This window comes from Notolepis coatsorum, assembly GCF_963971535.1.
Source record: "Notolepis coatsorum genome assembly, chromosome: 18".
NCBI lineage: Eukaryota > Metazoa > Chordata > Actinopteri > Aulopiformes > Paralepididae > Notolepis > Notolepis coatsorum.
Window position 1 is genome coordinate 91,396,214 of NC_140182.1, and position 17,596 is coordinate 91,413,809.

General features: G+C 45.1%; 1 protein-coding gene across 1 annotated transcript in view; it reads right to left on the reverse strand.

Annotated features, from left to right (window-relative positions):
- cntn1a (contactin 1a) overlaps positions 1–17,596 on the reverse strand; it is a 125,665-nt gene that overhangs the window by 38,356 nt on the left and 69,713 nt on the right. The window contains exons 5-12 of the mRNA XM_084334811.1: positions 17,077–17,252; positions 16,138–16,233; positions 11,143–11,349; positions 8,825–8,924; positions 8,367–8,548; positions 2,103–2,227; positions 1,374–1,491; positions 617–764 (exon numbers count right to left, since the gene is read on the reverse strand). Of these exons, the coding sequence (XP_084190937.1) occupies positions 617–764; positions 1,374–1,491; positions 2,103–2,227; positions 8,367–8,548; positions 8,825–8,924; positions 11,143–11,349; positions 16,138–16,233; positions 17,077–17,252 (1,152 nt within the window). The remainder of the gene's footprint in view (positions 1–616; positions 765–1,373; positions 1,492–2,102; positions 2,228–8,366; positions 8,549–8,824; positions 8,925–11,142; positions 11,350–16,137; positions 16,234–17,076; positions 17,253–17,596) is intronic.

The window sequence follows — 17,596 nt, forward strand, 5'->3', positions numbered from 1 at the left end:
ATATTTGCACATTACTCACTACAGACATACTTTTCTTTTTGGAACTGTACATAGCCATCTTTGTTATTTAAAATGTATATAGTATAATATCTACATCCTGATCTCCTATGCACACTTTTAGAACTGTATATAGTAATCTTTATTTTTAGTCATCTTATTTTATTCTATGCAAGCATTTTTGTATTTCTATCTTATTTTATTATTAAGAATCTATCTTATTCTTATTCTTATCTTCTGATAGAAGCTGCTATGGTCGAGGGACCACAATAAATAGAATTGCACTGTTCTTGCTGTAAAGTACTGAAATAAGTGACAATAAAGGAACCTGAATCTGAATCTAAACATTCAAAGTATTAATGGGTGCCTAACCAAAACACAATGTTTATTACAGATTTATGACTAGAGAAACATGACAAACAAACAAGTGTTCTGAATCTCCCCTCGGGGATAAATAAAGGTTTTCAATTCAATTCAACTCAGTGCTGAGCTGCATCTCCAGGTTCCCAGCCGTCAGATGATGTCACCACTTCTACGTGGCATCTACTGTTGACCTGCCGTCTCCTCCTAAAGATCCCCTGTCTATGTGGGTCTCAGAGGGTTCAAAGTCTGTTCTAACCTGCTAGAGTTGAAGAGCAGCTCAGTGCCTTTGCTCCAGGAGACAGTGGGCTTTGGGGCAGCTTTGGGTCGACACTCGATCAACACTCGACCATTCTTAGCCCCCAGGACCCTCTTCACTGGGTTGTGTTCAAACGTAGGAGCACATTCTGGGGGGGGGGGGGGGGGCATGGATTATTCATCAGAAAACATACCAGAATAATGCATTACTTACATGCATACATTTATTAGGTGTTTTACATTCATGTACTGTTACTGTAACACCACACTGAGCAAGGCTGCGTTGACCAAGGAACTTATACCAAGTTAGCGCTGTTGACGAGCTTTGTATGCATTACATTATATACAGTAGAAAGCTCAATAACAAGCCGCTGTGTATTCTGGAGGGTTAAGTCAAAACTCGTCCTAACTAATTATTGCAAGTTTGCATTCTGTTTTCAAAGGGATCAACGGAAAGCTCAAAGTGTCTCACCAAAGGCTGGTGAGGTGAAAATACAAGCCGCTGCTGAAATACAGTATGAAATTACCCTTTTCTCCCAGAAGTCTCATTTCAGATCAGATTCAGAATGCATACAAAGATTGTCAATAGAGATAATACCAAGTATGCTGTGAAATACTCTCTTCTCACCTTTTCTTCCTCTTCACCCATCTACACATATATACTATATATAGATTTGATAAGCTCCAATTAATGAGCTCATAAAGTGACCTATAATTGTTTGACTCAGCCAATCATGCGGCTCGTGTCCTCGACTCACCAATCACGCGCAGCTCCGCGTTGGCGTAGATGACTCCGTGGTGATTTTCCGCTATGCACTGGTACATCCCCGAGTCCTCAAACGTCAGGCCGCTGAACTTCAAGTCTTTCTTGTCATACTGCGGAAAACGAAGACAAAGCATGTATAAGACGATGAGTTCAAGTATCTTCCTCCATCACGCTGTCTCCCCCCTCCCCTCCCCTCCCCTTGTTGTGATTCAAATGCTATTCCGAGACACAGAATCAAAACTAAACCTTTGATTGTAGACACTGTCGTCTGTGTGCGCCGACACCCACCGCAATACGGCTTGACAACTCTCAGCATTGGCTTAATGGCTTAATTCGACTGAGAAAAGGAGACTTCATTAATGCGTGATGATAAAAACGAACAGCGTGGACTGGAGCTATTCTGCAGGGTCTGTTTCCCACTCTGGCCATGGTCACAGTTGCTACTGTGGAGGATTATACAACCCCACACTGGCACCCGCTCAGAAACAAGGGGTACTTTTCTCCTGACACGGTGCCCTACATGTCCCCTTGGTGCCAATGGCCTGTCAAGTGCTCTGCCACCCTGGCCGCCCCCGGCCGCCCTGGCATGCTGAGCGGGGCATGAGGCTTCTAAGGACCTGCTGGAGCCTTGTGAAAAAAAAAAAAACTTTGTGTACTTTATGGCTGCTGCTGTTTTATTGGCTGTATGGGGACAATAAAGCTTTATGGGTTTGAATATTACCACATATCCGTTCTTCAGCCAGCGGACATGAGGTTTGGGTTTGCCGCTGACCATGCAGGACATGGTGTAGTCGCTGCTGATGTCTTTCTCCGTGCTGTTGATATATTCCACCCACTTGGGAAATGCTACATTGGAGAGAGAGAGAGAGAGAGATCAGGGTTTCTGTGTCTGTTTGACAGAATAGACAAATAAATCCTAGGGGACACCATGGCCCAGATTGTCAAATATCAAAATGATACCCACTACCACTACAATTGTAACATGTTACCCAATCATCCATCTTTATTTAGTACTTTTGCAGTTTAACAAGTGAGAGTGCAAGTCCCTTGCATTGTGGAGAGGGATCACTGTAGTATTGAATACATACTTCAATCAGGAGAGACAATTTTAAACAGCATATTCTGAAATAGCACATTGTAGAAGAATAGATCCACAGGGAATAAACCCCTATATATTTAAAGGGGCTTCATCATAAAAAAAATTATTTTGCACATACACATCCAAAACATATCCCAAAAACAGTTTTGCACACATTCATTTAGTTTACATTTAGTAATTTTGTTGATGCTTTTATCCAAAGCGACTTGCATATTGTGTACAACTAGTCAGCAAGCAAGAGGTATACCCTGGCAGCTGAGGATAAGTGGTATTGTTCATCTAGCAGTGCCGAACGTGAGTGCTTCACACTGAGTGCATAGCAGTATAGACATACAGGTGCAGCTCAATAAATTAGAATATCGTGGAAAAGTCTATATATTTAGCTATATTGATGCAGTAATTTTTTGCAAAAGGAGCCCCAACCAAGTACTGAGTGAACATACATGAACACTTTTCAGAAGGCCGACATTTCTATATACAAAAGAAAAATACATCTATTTTAAATGTGTTATTGGTGATACAGAATTTTGGGCTTTCATGAGCTGTAAGACATAATCATCCTAATTAAAACAAATAAAGGCTTGAAATATTTCACTTTGTGTGTAATGAATCTATAATCTACGAGAGTTTTGCTTTTTGAATTGAATTACTGAAATAAAAAAACCTTTTCACGATATTCTAATTTATCGAGCTGCACCTGTATTAGCATAGTAGGTTGTAGTATAGGTACAGTATACAGTAGTAGCATAGTACATAGTAGATAGTAGTATAGACAAGTAGCATAGTACATAAGAGTAGACAGTAAGAAGGTTCGTTTTTTTGTTTGAGTTTTTTTCAGATATTGGTTGAAAAAGTGTGGTTTTAGTCAACGGTGCAACACTGGGCGTGTTTCAGCTGTCCTGACTGTGGTGGGAAGTTCATTCCACCACTGTGGAGCCAGGACAGAGAACAGCCTGCTTTGTTTCAATGGCCCCCCAGGAGCCTGAAGAGGAGTGACTGCTGGAGCGTAGGGATCTTGAGGGTGTGTATAGTTAGAGACCAGTGACCAGAGGTAGGAGGGAGCCGTTCCCCTTGTTGGAAGAGTTGTTAATTAATTTGAATATGGCCACAAGTGATGTCATCAGGGACATTGGATCCTTGTGTTGTGTTAATCACAGCTCAATGAAATGATAAGGTAGCAGTCCCTATACGACGAGGTATTGATATTTTTTCATCTACATCATTTCATGTAGCAGTAGCTGGTGTTGGGGGGGGGGGGGGGGGGGGTGGAGGGCCAAAGTGCTGCACGAACACACGTGCGGGCACACACACAGATTAAAGCTCCATGAAATTATGTAGATGATATATCAATACCTTGCGGCAAAGGGAACGGCTCCCGTCTACCTCCGGTCAATGGTCTCTAACTACACACCCCCAAGACCCCTACGCTCTGCATCTTCTGGTCGTCTCAGACCCACTCCTATCCGAGCTCCGGGAGGGAGCCGTCGACTAAAGACGCACTTATTCAACCATTATCTGATTATTTTTTTTAAATCTAACCCTAACTAACCTTACTGTCATGCACCTAATACTGTAGCACTCAACACTTTGATGAACATTGTTACTCAGCTGATAGAGTTGTGCCCTTCCTGATGACTTGTCGTACAGAACTTGTAAGTCGCTTTGGATAAACGCGTCAGCTAAATGACTAAATGTAAATGTAAATGTAATACCTACTTGTAAATACTACTACTACTAGGTTTCTCTCTGACAACACGTGAAACACAAATTCACTCATAATTCATAATTATTATTATTTTATTTTTTTTATTAGAAATGTTTTCCTCTGTAAAAAAATGCCAGTGAATTTTTTTTGTCTTCAAAAATGGCCAAAATGTACAGCTCTGAGCTCAGGCCTGCACTGCACTACTGCAGTAATGGCTGCAGTACAAACTGGTGAAACATTCTGCACGGGTTGACCCGGGATTAAATAAATAATAAATAATAGCCAATCAAAATAGGCTATTAACGTCATCTAAGCACGGTCCGTGCAGTTAAACTCTTGCCATTGAATGGGGGATTGAATGATTGACAGCCTTGTGATCCAATCAGAGAATGGTTTCTCTTTTTTGCGGCTCTGCGGCTCTGCAGCTAGACGGAGGTTGAATGATTGACAGCCTTGTGATTCAATCAGACAATGGTTTCTCTTCTGCGGCTCTGCAAAACGAAATAATTTTTATCTCAGTTTAAGAAGCTAACTTGTTGGAGCTAACGTAGCTAAAGGGCTACCACCGCAGCTACCAGGCCCAGGGTGGAGTGTTTTGTTATTGTTCATGAACTTATTGTGCATCGTTTGATGATATATATATATTTTTTAATCTCAGTTGAAGTAGTGTAATTGACGTGATTGCCGGCTTGGACTGTGTAAGCTAACTTGTTGTAGCTAACGTGAGCTAATAGCTAAGTCATAGAAACGTTCACCCAGAGGAAGAAGAAGAAGAGGAAGATGGGATAGGTGAGCCCACAGCTTTGGTGAGTGCACTGCTTTGGCAATCGCTTGGGTGACTGTCTGATAGCTCCTCATATCATCAGTTTGGTGCTGGCTGGCTAACTAACGTGAGCTAACGTTAGCTGCTAGCCACAATGCTATACTGTTATACTGGCATATTCCATTCACGTTAGCATGTAGCTAACAACATCGTCAATCTTTTTGTGAGAATAAACTATCTGCTCTTGGTGGTTAATTGTGTTGATGTTAGTTTTGTTTCATCAACAAATGAGAGGCAGAACACACAGTGAATGTATCCGTTTTGTTTATTGCACTTTTATTGCACTTTGCAAAAAAATAAGTGCTACATAGGCTAAATAGCGCACAGAGGCATTTAAAGATGGCGGCTTGTTGATTTTTTCCCCCTCTCTCTCCTCCCTCTCTCTCCTCCCCTCCTCCTCCTCCTCTCCCCTCCTCTCCTCCTACTCCTCTCCCCCTCCTCTCCTCCTCTCCTCCTCTCCCTCTCCTCTCCCCTCCTCCTCCTCCTCTCCTCTCCTCTCCTCTCCCTCTCCTCTCCTTAATCAGAGTTTCCAACGCTATAGGTCTATATGACAGGCGTTGTACTCTTAAACAGTAATGTATATTTGTAGATCTGGTATGTCATAAATGTCTGGATGTAGCAGTACTGTCTATATCTCTGTATGTCATATATAGATGTAGCAGTACTGTCTATCTGTATGTCATGTTATGATTAATTGAAAATGGGGGACCCTGATGTAAACAAGACGAAAGTCTTTCTCTGGTCTGCATCCCCTTAACAATTGTGTGTATTGAGCCGTACTAGTGTATTGTACCCATTCTGCAATCTGTTAAATAAAGTTTTCATTCATTCATTCATTCATTCATTCATTCATTCATTCATTCATTCATTCATTCATTCATTCATTCATTCATTCATTCATTCATTCATTCATTGTCCTTGTGTTACATAAAACCCATCTGTGGCCTCGTGCAGAGGAAGGTGGTAAATACATGTTAGATATTCCAATGTACAGTTTTGCATACCATTGACTCAGAATGGCCCCGGTATTCACTGACATCTTCAACCTGTCCTTGGAACAAGCTGTCATCCCCACCTGTCTGAAGAAGTCCACCATCATCCCTGTACCCAAAAAATCTACGCCGCTTGCCTCAACGACTACCGCCCTGTAGCCCTCACCTCCATAGCCATGAAGTGCTTTGAGAAGCTAGTGAAGGGCTACATCTGTTCCTCCCTCCCCATCAACCTGGACCCTCTGCAATTTGCATATCGCCCCAACAGGTCCACGGAGGACGCCATAGCCCATGTGCTGCACACAGCAGCATCACACCTGGACAAGAGGCAGGGGAACTATGTGAGAATGCTGTTCATCGACTACAGCTCAGCATTCAATACCATAGTCCCCTCCAAACTCATAGCCAAGCTCAGGGACCTGGGCTTGAACTATGACCTCTGCCAGTGGGTCTTGGACTTCCTGACGGGCAGACCCCAGGTGGTAAGAGCCGGCAACTGCACCTCCTCATCCATCACGCTCAACATAGAGGCCCCCCAGGGCTGTGTTCTGAGCCCCCTCCTCTACTCCCTGTACACACATGACTGCGTAGCACAGCGGAACAACAACACCATCATCAAATTTGCTGATGACACAGTAGTGGTGGGCCTGATCTCTGCCAACGACGAAAGGGCCTACCTGGAAGAGGTAGAGAACCTGTCACAGTGGTGTCAGGAGAACTGCCTCTCCCTGAACGTCAGCAAAACAAAAGAGATGATTGTGGACTTCAGGAGGTCGGGGGTCAAGGACTACAGCCCCCTCAGCATCGACGGGGCACCGGTTGAGAGAGTGAACAGTTTCAAGTACCTCGGAGCCCACATATCCGAGGACTTGACATGGACCACACACATTGACAGTGTTGTGAAGAAGGCACGACAACGCCTCTACTTCCTCAGGCGCCTAAGGAAGTTCCAAGTCAGTCAGAAGATCCTTAGGAACTTCTACTCATGTACAATAGAGAGCATCCTGACCGGCAACATCACCTCCTGGTTTGGGAATAGCACTGCACAAGACCGTAGCAGACTACAAAGAGTGACACGTTCAGCCGAACGCACAATTGGAGGGGGGCTTCCCACCCTCCAGAACATTTACAACAAGCGGTGCAAGGGGAAGGCTAAGAGAATTATTAAGGACTCGAGCCACCCGAACAACTGCCTCTTTGAACTGCTGCGGTCAGGCAAGCGATACCGGAGTCTTAAGGCGAGCACAGAAAGACTCAGAAGAAGCTTCTATCCCCAGGCCATCAGGCTGCTAAACGAACAATAAACACTATGCAACAACCATCAAATGCACACAGCACACACACCCACACGCACACACTCACTCAAACAAACAACACACTGCAGCACCCACTCTCCACACTTTAGATCACACAAACACACTTTACACTTTATATTTATTGATAAAGGATTTGCACTACAACTCGTACACCTACTGTGAATTGTACCTAAATTGCACCTCGTCCCATTTCTGCCTTGCACTATATAGTATTGTATATTAGTACACTGCACAGTATTGTATATTGTATGGTAACTCAGTTACGTCTATTCTGCATCGAACATTGTACATATGTCTAAACTGAACACTGTGACCTCATTTTTTTTACTTCTAATTTTACTATGTTATTTTATTTCATACTTATCTTGTCTTGCACAGTCTCTGGAGCGTAACAGTAAGAAGCATTTTGTATAAAAGTATTCTGTACTTCTGTATGACAACTATTAAAGAAACTTGAAACTTGAATGGTCTGTTCTATTGAAATCGTCACAGCAGTATAGTTTGTTTATACTTCAGAAGTATGATATTTAAACATGGTCCCCAAAATGAATGGAAGCGAATGAGGAGCTTGACACCTGGGAGGAATGGGGGTGTTGCAGCGTTGGGGATGTTTAAAAAATATTATTTAATATATAATATAATAATTTGTGCTTCACCTAAAAAATTTTACATAGTACAACCTACTATGCACTCAGTGTGTAGCAGTCAAGTGTGGCATTGTTAGATGAACAATACCACTTACATTTAGCTGCCAGAGGTGTACCCCTCCTGCTTTGGATAAAAGCGTCAACATGAACAAGACCTTAACGCTGGTGGTGGTCGGGTGGTGGAGGGCCAAAGTGCGGCACACCCACACAAACACACACTGAAATGACAACCAGGAAGCATCAGGAGAGCAGGTGTAAACATTGTATCCAAGCGAGACCATTGGTTGACTGAAACCCAACATGACCGGACGGAGCGTGTCTATTGGACAACGTCTACACCTGCCAGTGTGTGATGGACCGGTGAGAAGTGAGATACTAGAACTCCCTGAAAGGCAGAGCTCACCTTCCACAGAGACGCGCGCGCTGTGGTAGTCCTTCCCTTTGGAGTTGAACGCCTCGCACTCGTAGGTGCCCTCGTCCTCAAACTGCACGTTGAACAGGTGCAGGTGCGCCCCCGCCATGCCCACCTCGTGGCTGGACGGTATGTCTCCGTCCAACCTCCTCCAGCGGATCTGAGGGATGGGGCTGGGCGACGGAGGAGAGAAAGAAGAGAGGGATGGGGGAAGAGAGGAAGAGAAAGGATGGGGAGGGGTAAACAAGAGCCACTCACATGCGTCATAGATATGCATCGCTGCACTTCAGTCACATCACCATTGCTGCAACTTGACCCATTTACCGCTCTGCTCTTTGAACAGAAGAGAGGGGTCCTGTGTCTGAAGCTACCATTTACAATGCATATGTAAAAGAGGGCGCTCTAGCTATTGATATTCAGCCTTGCGTCGTCATGTGCCCCAGACTTACTTCCCCAGAGCGAAGCATTCCAGGGTGATGTCCTGTCCCACCAGAGCTGAGGTGTCTGGGAATTTGACTTTGATGTCAGCGGGATACTTCCTGGTAGGACCTGGCAGAGAAGAAGAGAACAGTGCAGAACTGGGTGTGACTCATCTGGTCCGAACAACACTTCTACCCACACATACACCCCACACACACACACACACACACACACACACACACACACACACACACACACACACACACACACACACACACACACACACACACACACACACACACACACACACACACACACACACACACACACACACACACACACACACACACACACACACACACACACACACACACACACACACACACACACACACACACAGAGCTTTAAACACAGTGTTAAATATGGGCCATGTCACAACCAGAGGGCGCCTCTGGACTCTGGAGCCTGATAATGTCGGTCGTCAGAAGTGGTGATAAACACGAGTGAACAGTGTTGTCAGCTCCGGCCCCAGCACTGTCATGGCCCCAGCACTGTCATGGCCCCAGCACTGTCATGGCCCCAGCACTGTCATGGCCCCAGCACTGTCATGGCCCCAGCACTGTCATGGCCCCAGCACTGTCATGGCCCCAGCACTGTCATGGCCCCATCACTGTCATGGCTCCAGCACTGTCATGGCCCCAGCACTGCCATGGCTCCAGCACTGTCATGGCCCCAGCACTGTCATGGCCCCAGCACTGTCATGGCCCCAGCACTGCCATGGCTCCAGCACTGTCATGGCCCCAGCACTGTCATGGCTCCAGCACTGTCATGGCCCCAGCACTGTCATGGCCCCAGCACTGTCATGGCCCCAGCACTGTCATGGCCCCAGCACTGCCAAAGCTAACTAGCATGTCCCATATGCTCTAAATAACTATGTACAGATACCGAGATGTCACTCCATGTTACCTGCTACCTGTTACTGCACAATGTTGTTTCCTTCTTTTGATTCTATTATATGTACCACTGTATTGCACATCGTTGCGGGCAAGACCACCCGCATTTCATTGTATACCTGTATGCCGTGACAATTAAAACTCTTGACTTGACTTGACTTGTCATGGCCCCAGCACTGCCATGGCCCCAGCACTGCCATGGCCCCAGCACTGTCATGGCCCCAGCACTGTCATGGCCCCAGCACTGCCATGGCCCCAGCACTGTCATGGCCCCAGCACTGTCATGGCCCCAGCACTGTCATGGCCCCAGCACTGCCATGGCCCCAGCACTGTCATGGCCCCAGCACTGTCATGGCCCCAGCACTGCCATGGCCCCAACACTGTCATGGCCCCAGCACTGTCATGGCCCCAGCACTGTCATGGCCCCAGCACTGTCATGGCCCCAACACTGTCATGGCTCCAGCACTGTCATGGCCCCAGCACTGTCATGGCCCCAACACTGTCATGGCTCCAGCACTGTCATGGCCCCAACACTGTCATGGCCCCAGCACTGTCATGGCTCCAGCACTGTCATGGCCCCAGCACTGCCATGGCCCCAGCACTGTCATGGCCCCAGCACTGTCATGGCCCCAGCACTGTCATGGCCCCAGCACTGTCATGGCCCCAGCACTGTCATGGCCCCAGCACTGTCATGGCCCCAGCACTGCCAAGGCCTCATTCTAGTTGATGTCCTAACAACCACCCAGGATGTGTTATATATGAAGCTAGCCCGACCTCACAGGGGTGCTAAAAGTTCAACACAAACAACTGAATGATTGTTTGGGCTCTGGGAAGGCTCCTAGGGACGGCACAGTGAACAGCTGCCTAGTTGGCCCGTTTTCCCTGTTCTGTAAGACTGCAGCAAACACACAAGCAAGTAGCAAACAAAAGGGTCAGCACTTCAGTTTGTGGTGTCCAACCCACTCCGGAGAGTACGTTCCTGTTTATTCTCCCTAGCTAGCTGGCCTTCTCCCAAGGCAACTTCCTGGGTGCCCCAGAGGGAGAAGAAATTATATGGCCATGAGCTGATTTGACCCCCTTGTCAGCAATGGCAAGATTACCTAATTTTACCAAATAAATAAGTCACAAATGTGTATGTAATGATCGCAAAACATTAATGATCACAATGTCATTGTGTAATGGGCCAAGTTTCATGATAATATTGTACCGTAAATTACCAGGCAATTTCCATCCCTAGATGTCACTGTTAGTGGATGATCTGAGGGCCATACTAGATTATAATCTATAAGAATCAATGAAACAAGCAAGTGCTGGAGAGGAGGAAAAAAAATTAAATCTAAATGTAAACAGGAAGTGAGATCGTAAACAGGAAGTGAGATCGCCAGTATACTAACGTTCAGCCAGAGGGACAAGGGGGATGAACTTGGAGAAGACACTCTTGGAGATGGACGCGCTCGAGACGAAGCAGGAGTAGTTGCCACTGTCCGACGAGTCCACCTTGGAGATGTACAGGTTGCCCGTTGTCTGGGAGACGAAGCGCCTCTTGTCCAATGGGATGAAGATGGGGAACTCGTTCAGCATCCACCGAAACGACAGCACGGCTGCACGGAAAGACACATGACAACACTCAGCCCTGTCAATCAACACCGGGGAGGTGTGGCCTCGGCAGCCGGGGTCGGCGGTGAGAATGGCACCATTTGAATAACTTGAATACATGTGAAATATAAACAGCTCCTCTTATTTTTGTGTGTTGGAATGAATTTGTTATTCAAGCAGCCGTTGACCTTTCAAATGAAACCTAATAATCTCTCAGCCAATAATGTGGCTGAGAGGAACACCATGGAGACGGCATAAACGCATTGACTTGCTGAGGTAATTCTGTGGCTGTGGCAGAGAGAGAGGGGTCACCATGGTTTCAGAATGGTTGTGTTTGATGGATTTGCATGCACACTCCTATGCAGAGCTGCCTCTACGCCTGCACGTGACAGCCTTCTGAACGCCTCTGCCCAAGGGAGCCAAAATCTGCCACCAAATTAGTTTGAAAGAAAATGCAGCTATAACTTTGAATTGGGTGTATACAGAGTATCACAAATAACCAAAAATAATCTTTTCTGCGTAAGTGAACCGTACCGATGAATGGCTGCGTTCATCGTCGTTTTCATGGACACAGTGAATCAACAAGGCTGCACAGTTGGCGTTTTATATTTTTGGCGTAACTTTATTACACAGTATTACACTATTACACACTTAAGCATGAGGGTATGGTTAACCTAGACCAAAAGTAGTAGAGTTAATTGACACCTCCCATAAGTCTACGACAAATGGTTCATGAGATATGAAAGGGGTGGGGCTTGTCTCAATGGACAATAATGGAAATGAATCAATAAATGTAAATGCATATGTAGCAGCCTGAAAATATTGTCTATTATTCAGAACTGCTGACTTGTGTTTTATATCCCCTTTGTACACAAAGACATCATTGATATTCCCACGAGCAATGATATGAGTTTCTCTTCCTTCTATCGGCTGGAGTATGGACCATACACAGTATCGCTGGACCATATTCAACATCCTCCCCTGTGTGACTAGTGGGCGACCAGCAGGGGGCGGTGGCAGGCAGAGAGGTTCGGGGAGAGATGGAAGGAGATATATGGGAGCGGAAGGAGAGAGACGTTCTCTTCGGCAGTGAACTTGAACACGAACAGTCGCAACGGACGGGGGCTCGGGAGAGCCCTGTTGCAGAAGTTATGTTGGAGGGCCCCGTGGGATAGCGACGGGTGATAGGAAGTACTTGCTAGTGGACGCGATATCCTAGAAGTACCAGCGATAGTGTGTGAGCAAACAGTGCAGAGCCAAGCACTAACAATCGGGTTATAGTAGTTACTGTGTGCGGTATAAGTAACGTGCGGCTAACAACATATCAAAGTCCTTAACAATCGGGTTATAGTAGTTACTGTGTGCGGTATAGAGTGCGAGGCCCGAGACGCACGTGGACCTACAACCAGTCTGCTCCGGCTGCCTGCAATCAGTCTGCCCCGGTTACCTGCGACCAGATCTGCACCCGGCTGCCTGCAGCCTACGGGAGTTCGTCCCGTCCAGCAAGGGTCGTCATCACTCAGCACACACTCTCAGCCGGCGCTGCCTCTCTGCCCCAGCTCCGCCTGCTAGCATCCTCACCGAGAGCGTTCGACGCCATCTTGCTTTCCGGACAACAGTGGCGCGGCGAGGCGGCCATTTCGGATGAGTACAAATGGGCATTGATGCTCCCGAGCTATTATACAGTATACAGTGTGGTGCAGCCTGCGGGCGAAATTAACGTTGCTACTACCGTTCCATAGGGGTACCCCAAACAATACATGACGGCATTAACTCTCCTAAAGCATCCAACGCGGTACCGTCCAATGGCGCACTGTTTTTTATTTTCGGCACTATTTTCTCATTTTTGGGCGGAGGGACACCATTTTTTGTGGCCATATTACGAACACCGGCCCCCACACACACAGCAAGTATCAATCCGCAGCTCTGACCAGAAGTCTATAAAAAAACCCGTCAACCGCAGCTCCCGTTTTCCAAACTTTCCTCCAGAGCGAGCGGTCGCACAATGAATTTTCTCCTGGGATTCTGCGCCTGCCTGTACATTTCGAAACGACCGTGTAAGTACTGTGTTTACTAATCTGTTGAACTTCTTATAGCATTCGTTAACTTTTATGACCGTCTATAGTGTTTGTGAGATGTTTTTACAGAGATTCTGGTCATATTTTCCATCAAAAATCGTGTTTTGAAATCTACCGTGTGCGACTAGCAATTTCCCCCCAGGGAGAGTTACCTGTGAGTTGGCTAACATTCAGCGCTAGCTGCAGGCTAACGGCAACACAGTTGTCGTATTTATTTCGCAAATGCAGTGTTTTCAAATAAGCCACATTGCTGTATTTAGTGTATTCATTAGTGGGTCATATTCCTATATGTAACATATCTCATTTTATCAACTTAGAATTGACGGCAGTGTCTAGATGCTGGAACTAGCTCCCATGCTAACAGCACCGGCTGAGATCCAGGAAGAGCGCCGTCATTCCCCTACCCAGGACAAAACGTTCAAGAAGGGCGAGGTTCTAGAAGGAAGACAAGGCTCTATGAAGATAATGGGGTAAGTTTGAAGAAAATTTTTAACACACACATGAACGTTTTATAATTATCATCACAATATGTAAATACATTTTTTTTTTTTTTTTTTATCAAATCTAGTTTCATTAATTAATTAATAACTTTTGAACAATAGATGCTATTTCTAATCTGTCAGCTGTTCTATATTACCAACAAGATTGTCTACATTCCATTCAAGATACATAAATCTGATTTAAGCAAGGAAAGTGTAATTTAATACATTTTTATCTTCCAAGTTTAATTTCAACAAGTTCAAGTGCAACTACATATGAACCATAATAATAAAAATTATGATGATAATCATACACTTATTTTATATCATTGGAAAGCCCTAGTTGTTAGCTTTAAAATGGCACCAAATATGAGGTACTTTGAAATACCCAGTAACTAATAATCTATCACAAACCAATGCAATATCATGTTCAGGGATTTCCTAAATACAAGAAAGCTCTGGAAGAGTTTTTAAGATAGGACTTTTACTGGTATTTTGTGGGCCCACCCTTTTGCTTTCTGTTTATTTCTTTTGAGTGTGATACCGTTCAGTGAACCCTTCTATTCCTCCCCTCTATGTCCTCCCTTCTTTCCCCATATTACGGAGTACTAGAGCAGTATATGTAAACCCTTAGGGAAGGTATTGATACTGTGTCTAGCCCAGACGTGGGCAGCACTTAGTCTGGGTACAGCGAGAGCACTTGGTGCCTAGGGCGTAATTACATAATTACCAGACTGTAACTATCGTGTAACGATAACCATGGTGCAATAATCACCAGACCGTAACTATTGTGTAACGAGAACAATGGTGCAATAATAATCAGACTGAATGGGAGCACGGTGTGTGTGTCTTTTATTGAGCCTAATCTTAACCCTTTTGATGCGGGTAACATATATATTATTAACCCCTTCCTATTTAACCTTCCCTTTCCCACTGTAAGGTTTCTGGTGTTAATGAGGGAGGGTACTGCTTGCAGGGGGAACCAAGTTATTTATTTACCATCTAGTCACTAGGTGTGGGGGGGTGCTAAGGGGACAATTGGGGAGAGTGAGGGCGTGTTGGGGAGTACTGCTGACTGCCCTGGAAGAGAGAGGAAGACCAGAGTACCGGACTAGGTTTGTAAATCCTGGGCCTCATACACTCCCACTGCCAGCCTCCAGTTGACGCTCCGGACCCCAAAGACGGAGGTGCAGCTGGCCAGAGTGCTACTGTGTCTCACTACCTAGTGACCGTGCACCACAGTTCCCACGAAGCAGGGATAATCCACCCTGCTACACATAGGTAAAGCAATGACAATAGGTTCACTATGGCATGTCCATGTTGTAAACAGGGGCCAGAGAGAGGATTCCTGGAGGCTCTGAGTAATGACAGACAATGACGGAAATGAATTCAAATAAAATACTTTGAGTGATCAGAAAACTATTCCAGAATTCAGATCCTTGGTCTGCTGTCAACTTATGTGTGTACCTTTCATCCAAATCAGTCCTGTAGTTTGCGATATTAGTTGTGGACAGATAGAATTACACACAGACACGAAGTAACCAATTACATGATCTCCCTCAGGCTTCAGCCTGGTGCAGATCAAAATTGCCATTCAACCACTTTCCAGTAGGGGGCATACTGCCTCTGCTATGATTGATATCCCTAGTGTACACAACATTTGAACAGGGCCCTGCTGATCAAAATTATGCTAATACTGAGGCTGGTATAGGCTACAATACACTTTTATTTTATTCTTAGTACTTAGTACTGATTACAAAACACACATGAAACCATTCTCAATACCCTTTCCTACCCTGACCCACAGGTACAGTACATCAATTAACGAGAACTAAATTAATAAATAAATACAAAAATACCACAGTCTCTCTGACTGCTCACTTCATCTTGATAAAGGCAACTACTAACAAGACCTGTCCCCTTCTATACCATGCGTCATCCAGTGGTTTCTGCCACAGACTCCTTAGTTACCATGGCAACAACGCACTGCAGAGATCATTATTCATTTTAAATATCTTTAAAACTAACATTTCACCTCAAAATGCAATGGATTATAATTTGACTCAACATGAAATTACATCACATTCAATTATTTTCTCTGAATAGGTTTGTTTTGTAGCAAGTAGTTCTGTTGTTGCTGCCATTCAAAACTCCTTGAGTGTTCGGTCTCCTCAGTATAGTCTCTGGTTGTACTCTATACCTTATCTTGGCATCAGCTTAGTTAGCACATCATTACCTGGATAGTGTGGCGGAGGGGCGCAGAGTAGCACAGCCCCCTGTCCCTCTTTCACGTACACCGCTTCCCTCTCCTCTGATGAGAAGAAATCAAGGTCTGGGGGGGAGAGAGAGAGAGAGAGAGAGAGAGAGAGAGAGAGAGAGAGAGAGAGAGAGAGAGAGAGAGAGAGAGAGAGAGAGAGAGAGAGAGAGAGAGAGAGAGAGATTGATTGATTGATTGATTGATTGATTGATTGATTGATTGATTGATTGATTGATTGATTGATTGATTGATTGATTGATTGATTGATTGATTGATTGATTGATTGATTGAAAACTTTATTAACAGATTGCAGAATGGGTACAATACAGTACGGCTCAATACACACAATTGTTAAGGGGATGCAGACCAGAGAAAGACTTTCGTCTTGTTTACATCAGGGTCCCCCATTTTCAATCCATCATAACATATATGACATACATGACATACGGATATACAGTACAGAGAGAGAGAGAGAGAGAGAGAGAGAGAGAGAGAGAGAGAGAGAGAGCAATTTACCTTGATATAGGTCCATTTGGGAGGCAGAGGGGTTCAGACTCGTTAACAACCACTGAGGATCCACCGCCACACGCTTCATTTAAATATCACTCATACCTCATTTCCTACACGCCTCATATCATCACACAAAATAACTCACAAAGGCCTGAGCTCAATGCTTACGGTTCACCCGGTAATTGTTCATCTAGATCTACTTCAGCCCTGTGCTGGCTGGATAAAGTTTGACCAATGAAATGACAACTTTCCACATCAGCTTAATTCTGATTTGTGGTGCAGTCTTGTCGCTGCAATAACAAGCTCTTCCACAGGACAGCTCAGCCTCGGGGGGGGGGGCGCCGCTGTTCTCTTTAAAACCCACGATCGCAGCATCATGTTATGTAAGGGATCCAGAGGCACACTCACATCCGAACTGGACGGAGGCGTCTTGGCTGACGACCGCGCCGTAGTCGTTGGCGGCCACGCAGGAGTACTTCCCTGCATGCTTCTTCTTGACGGGGTTGGTGATCACCAGGTTGCCTCCTGCTAAGCTGTAGTGGTCATCAGCCTCCAGGTCAACGTCCCAGGTGTCCAGCCTCCACCTGAAAGGACATAGTCAGGGGTCACATTGTCCCCTATTATGGAGAATATGTATACAAAACTGATATTTATATACGGTCTGAATCCAGGTCATAATACTGACGCAAACTGTTTTGTTTTTATGTTTTGTGTGGGGACTGCGGATGAAAACTAGCATCCTTTGCTAAATCCGGTGTATTTACACTGCTTTTATTTGTAGTGTCCATTAATATGCTCTGTCCCGTCTAAATAAACAAATAATAAATAATAAAATAATATATATATACGATTCTTAGAAGGACTTTAGAAAATCTGCCACATATGAATATCAAGTAGTATTATAGAAGAGGTGGGTTTTGCCCCAAGG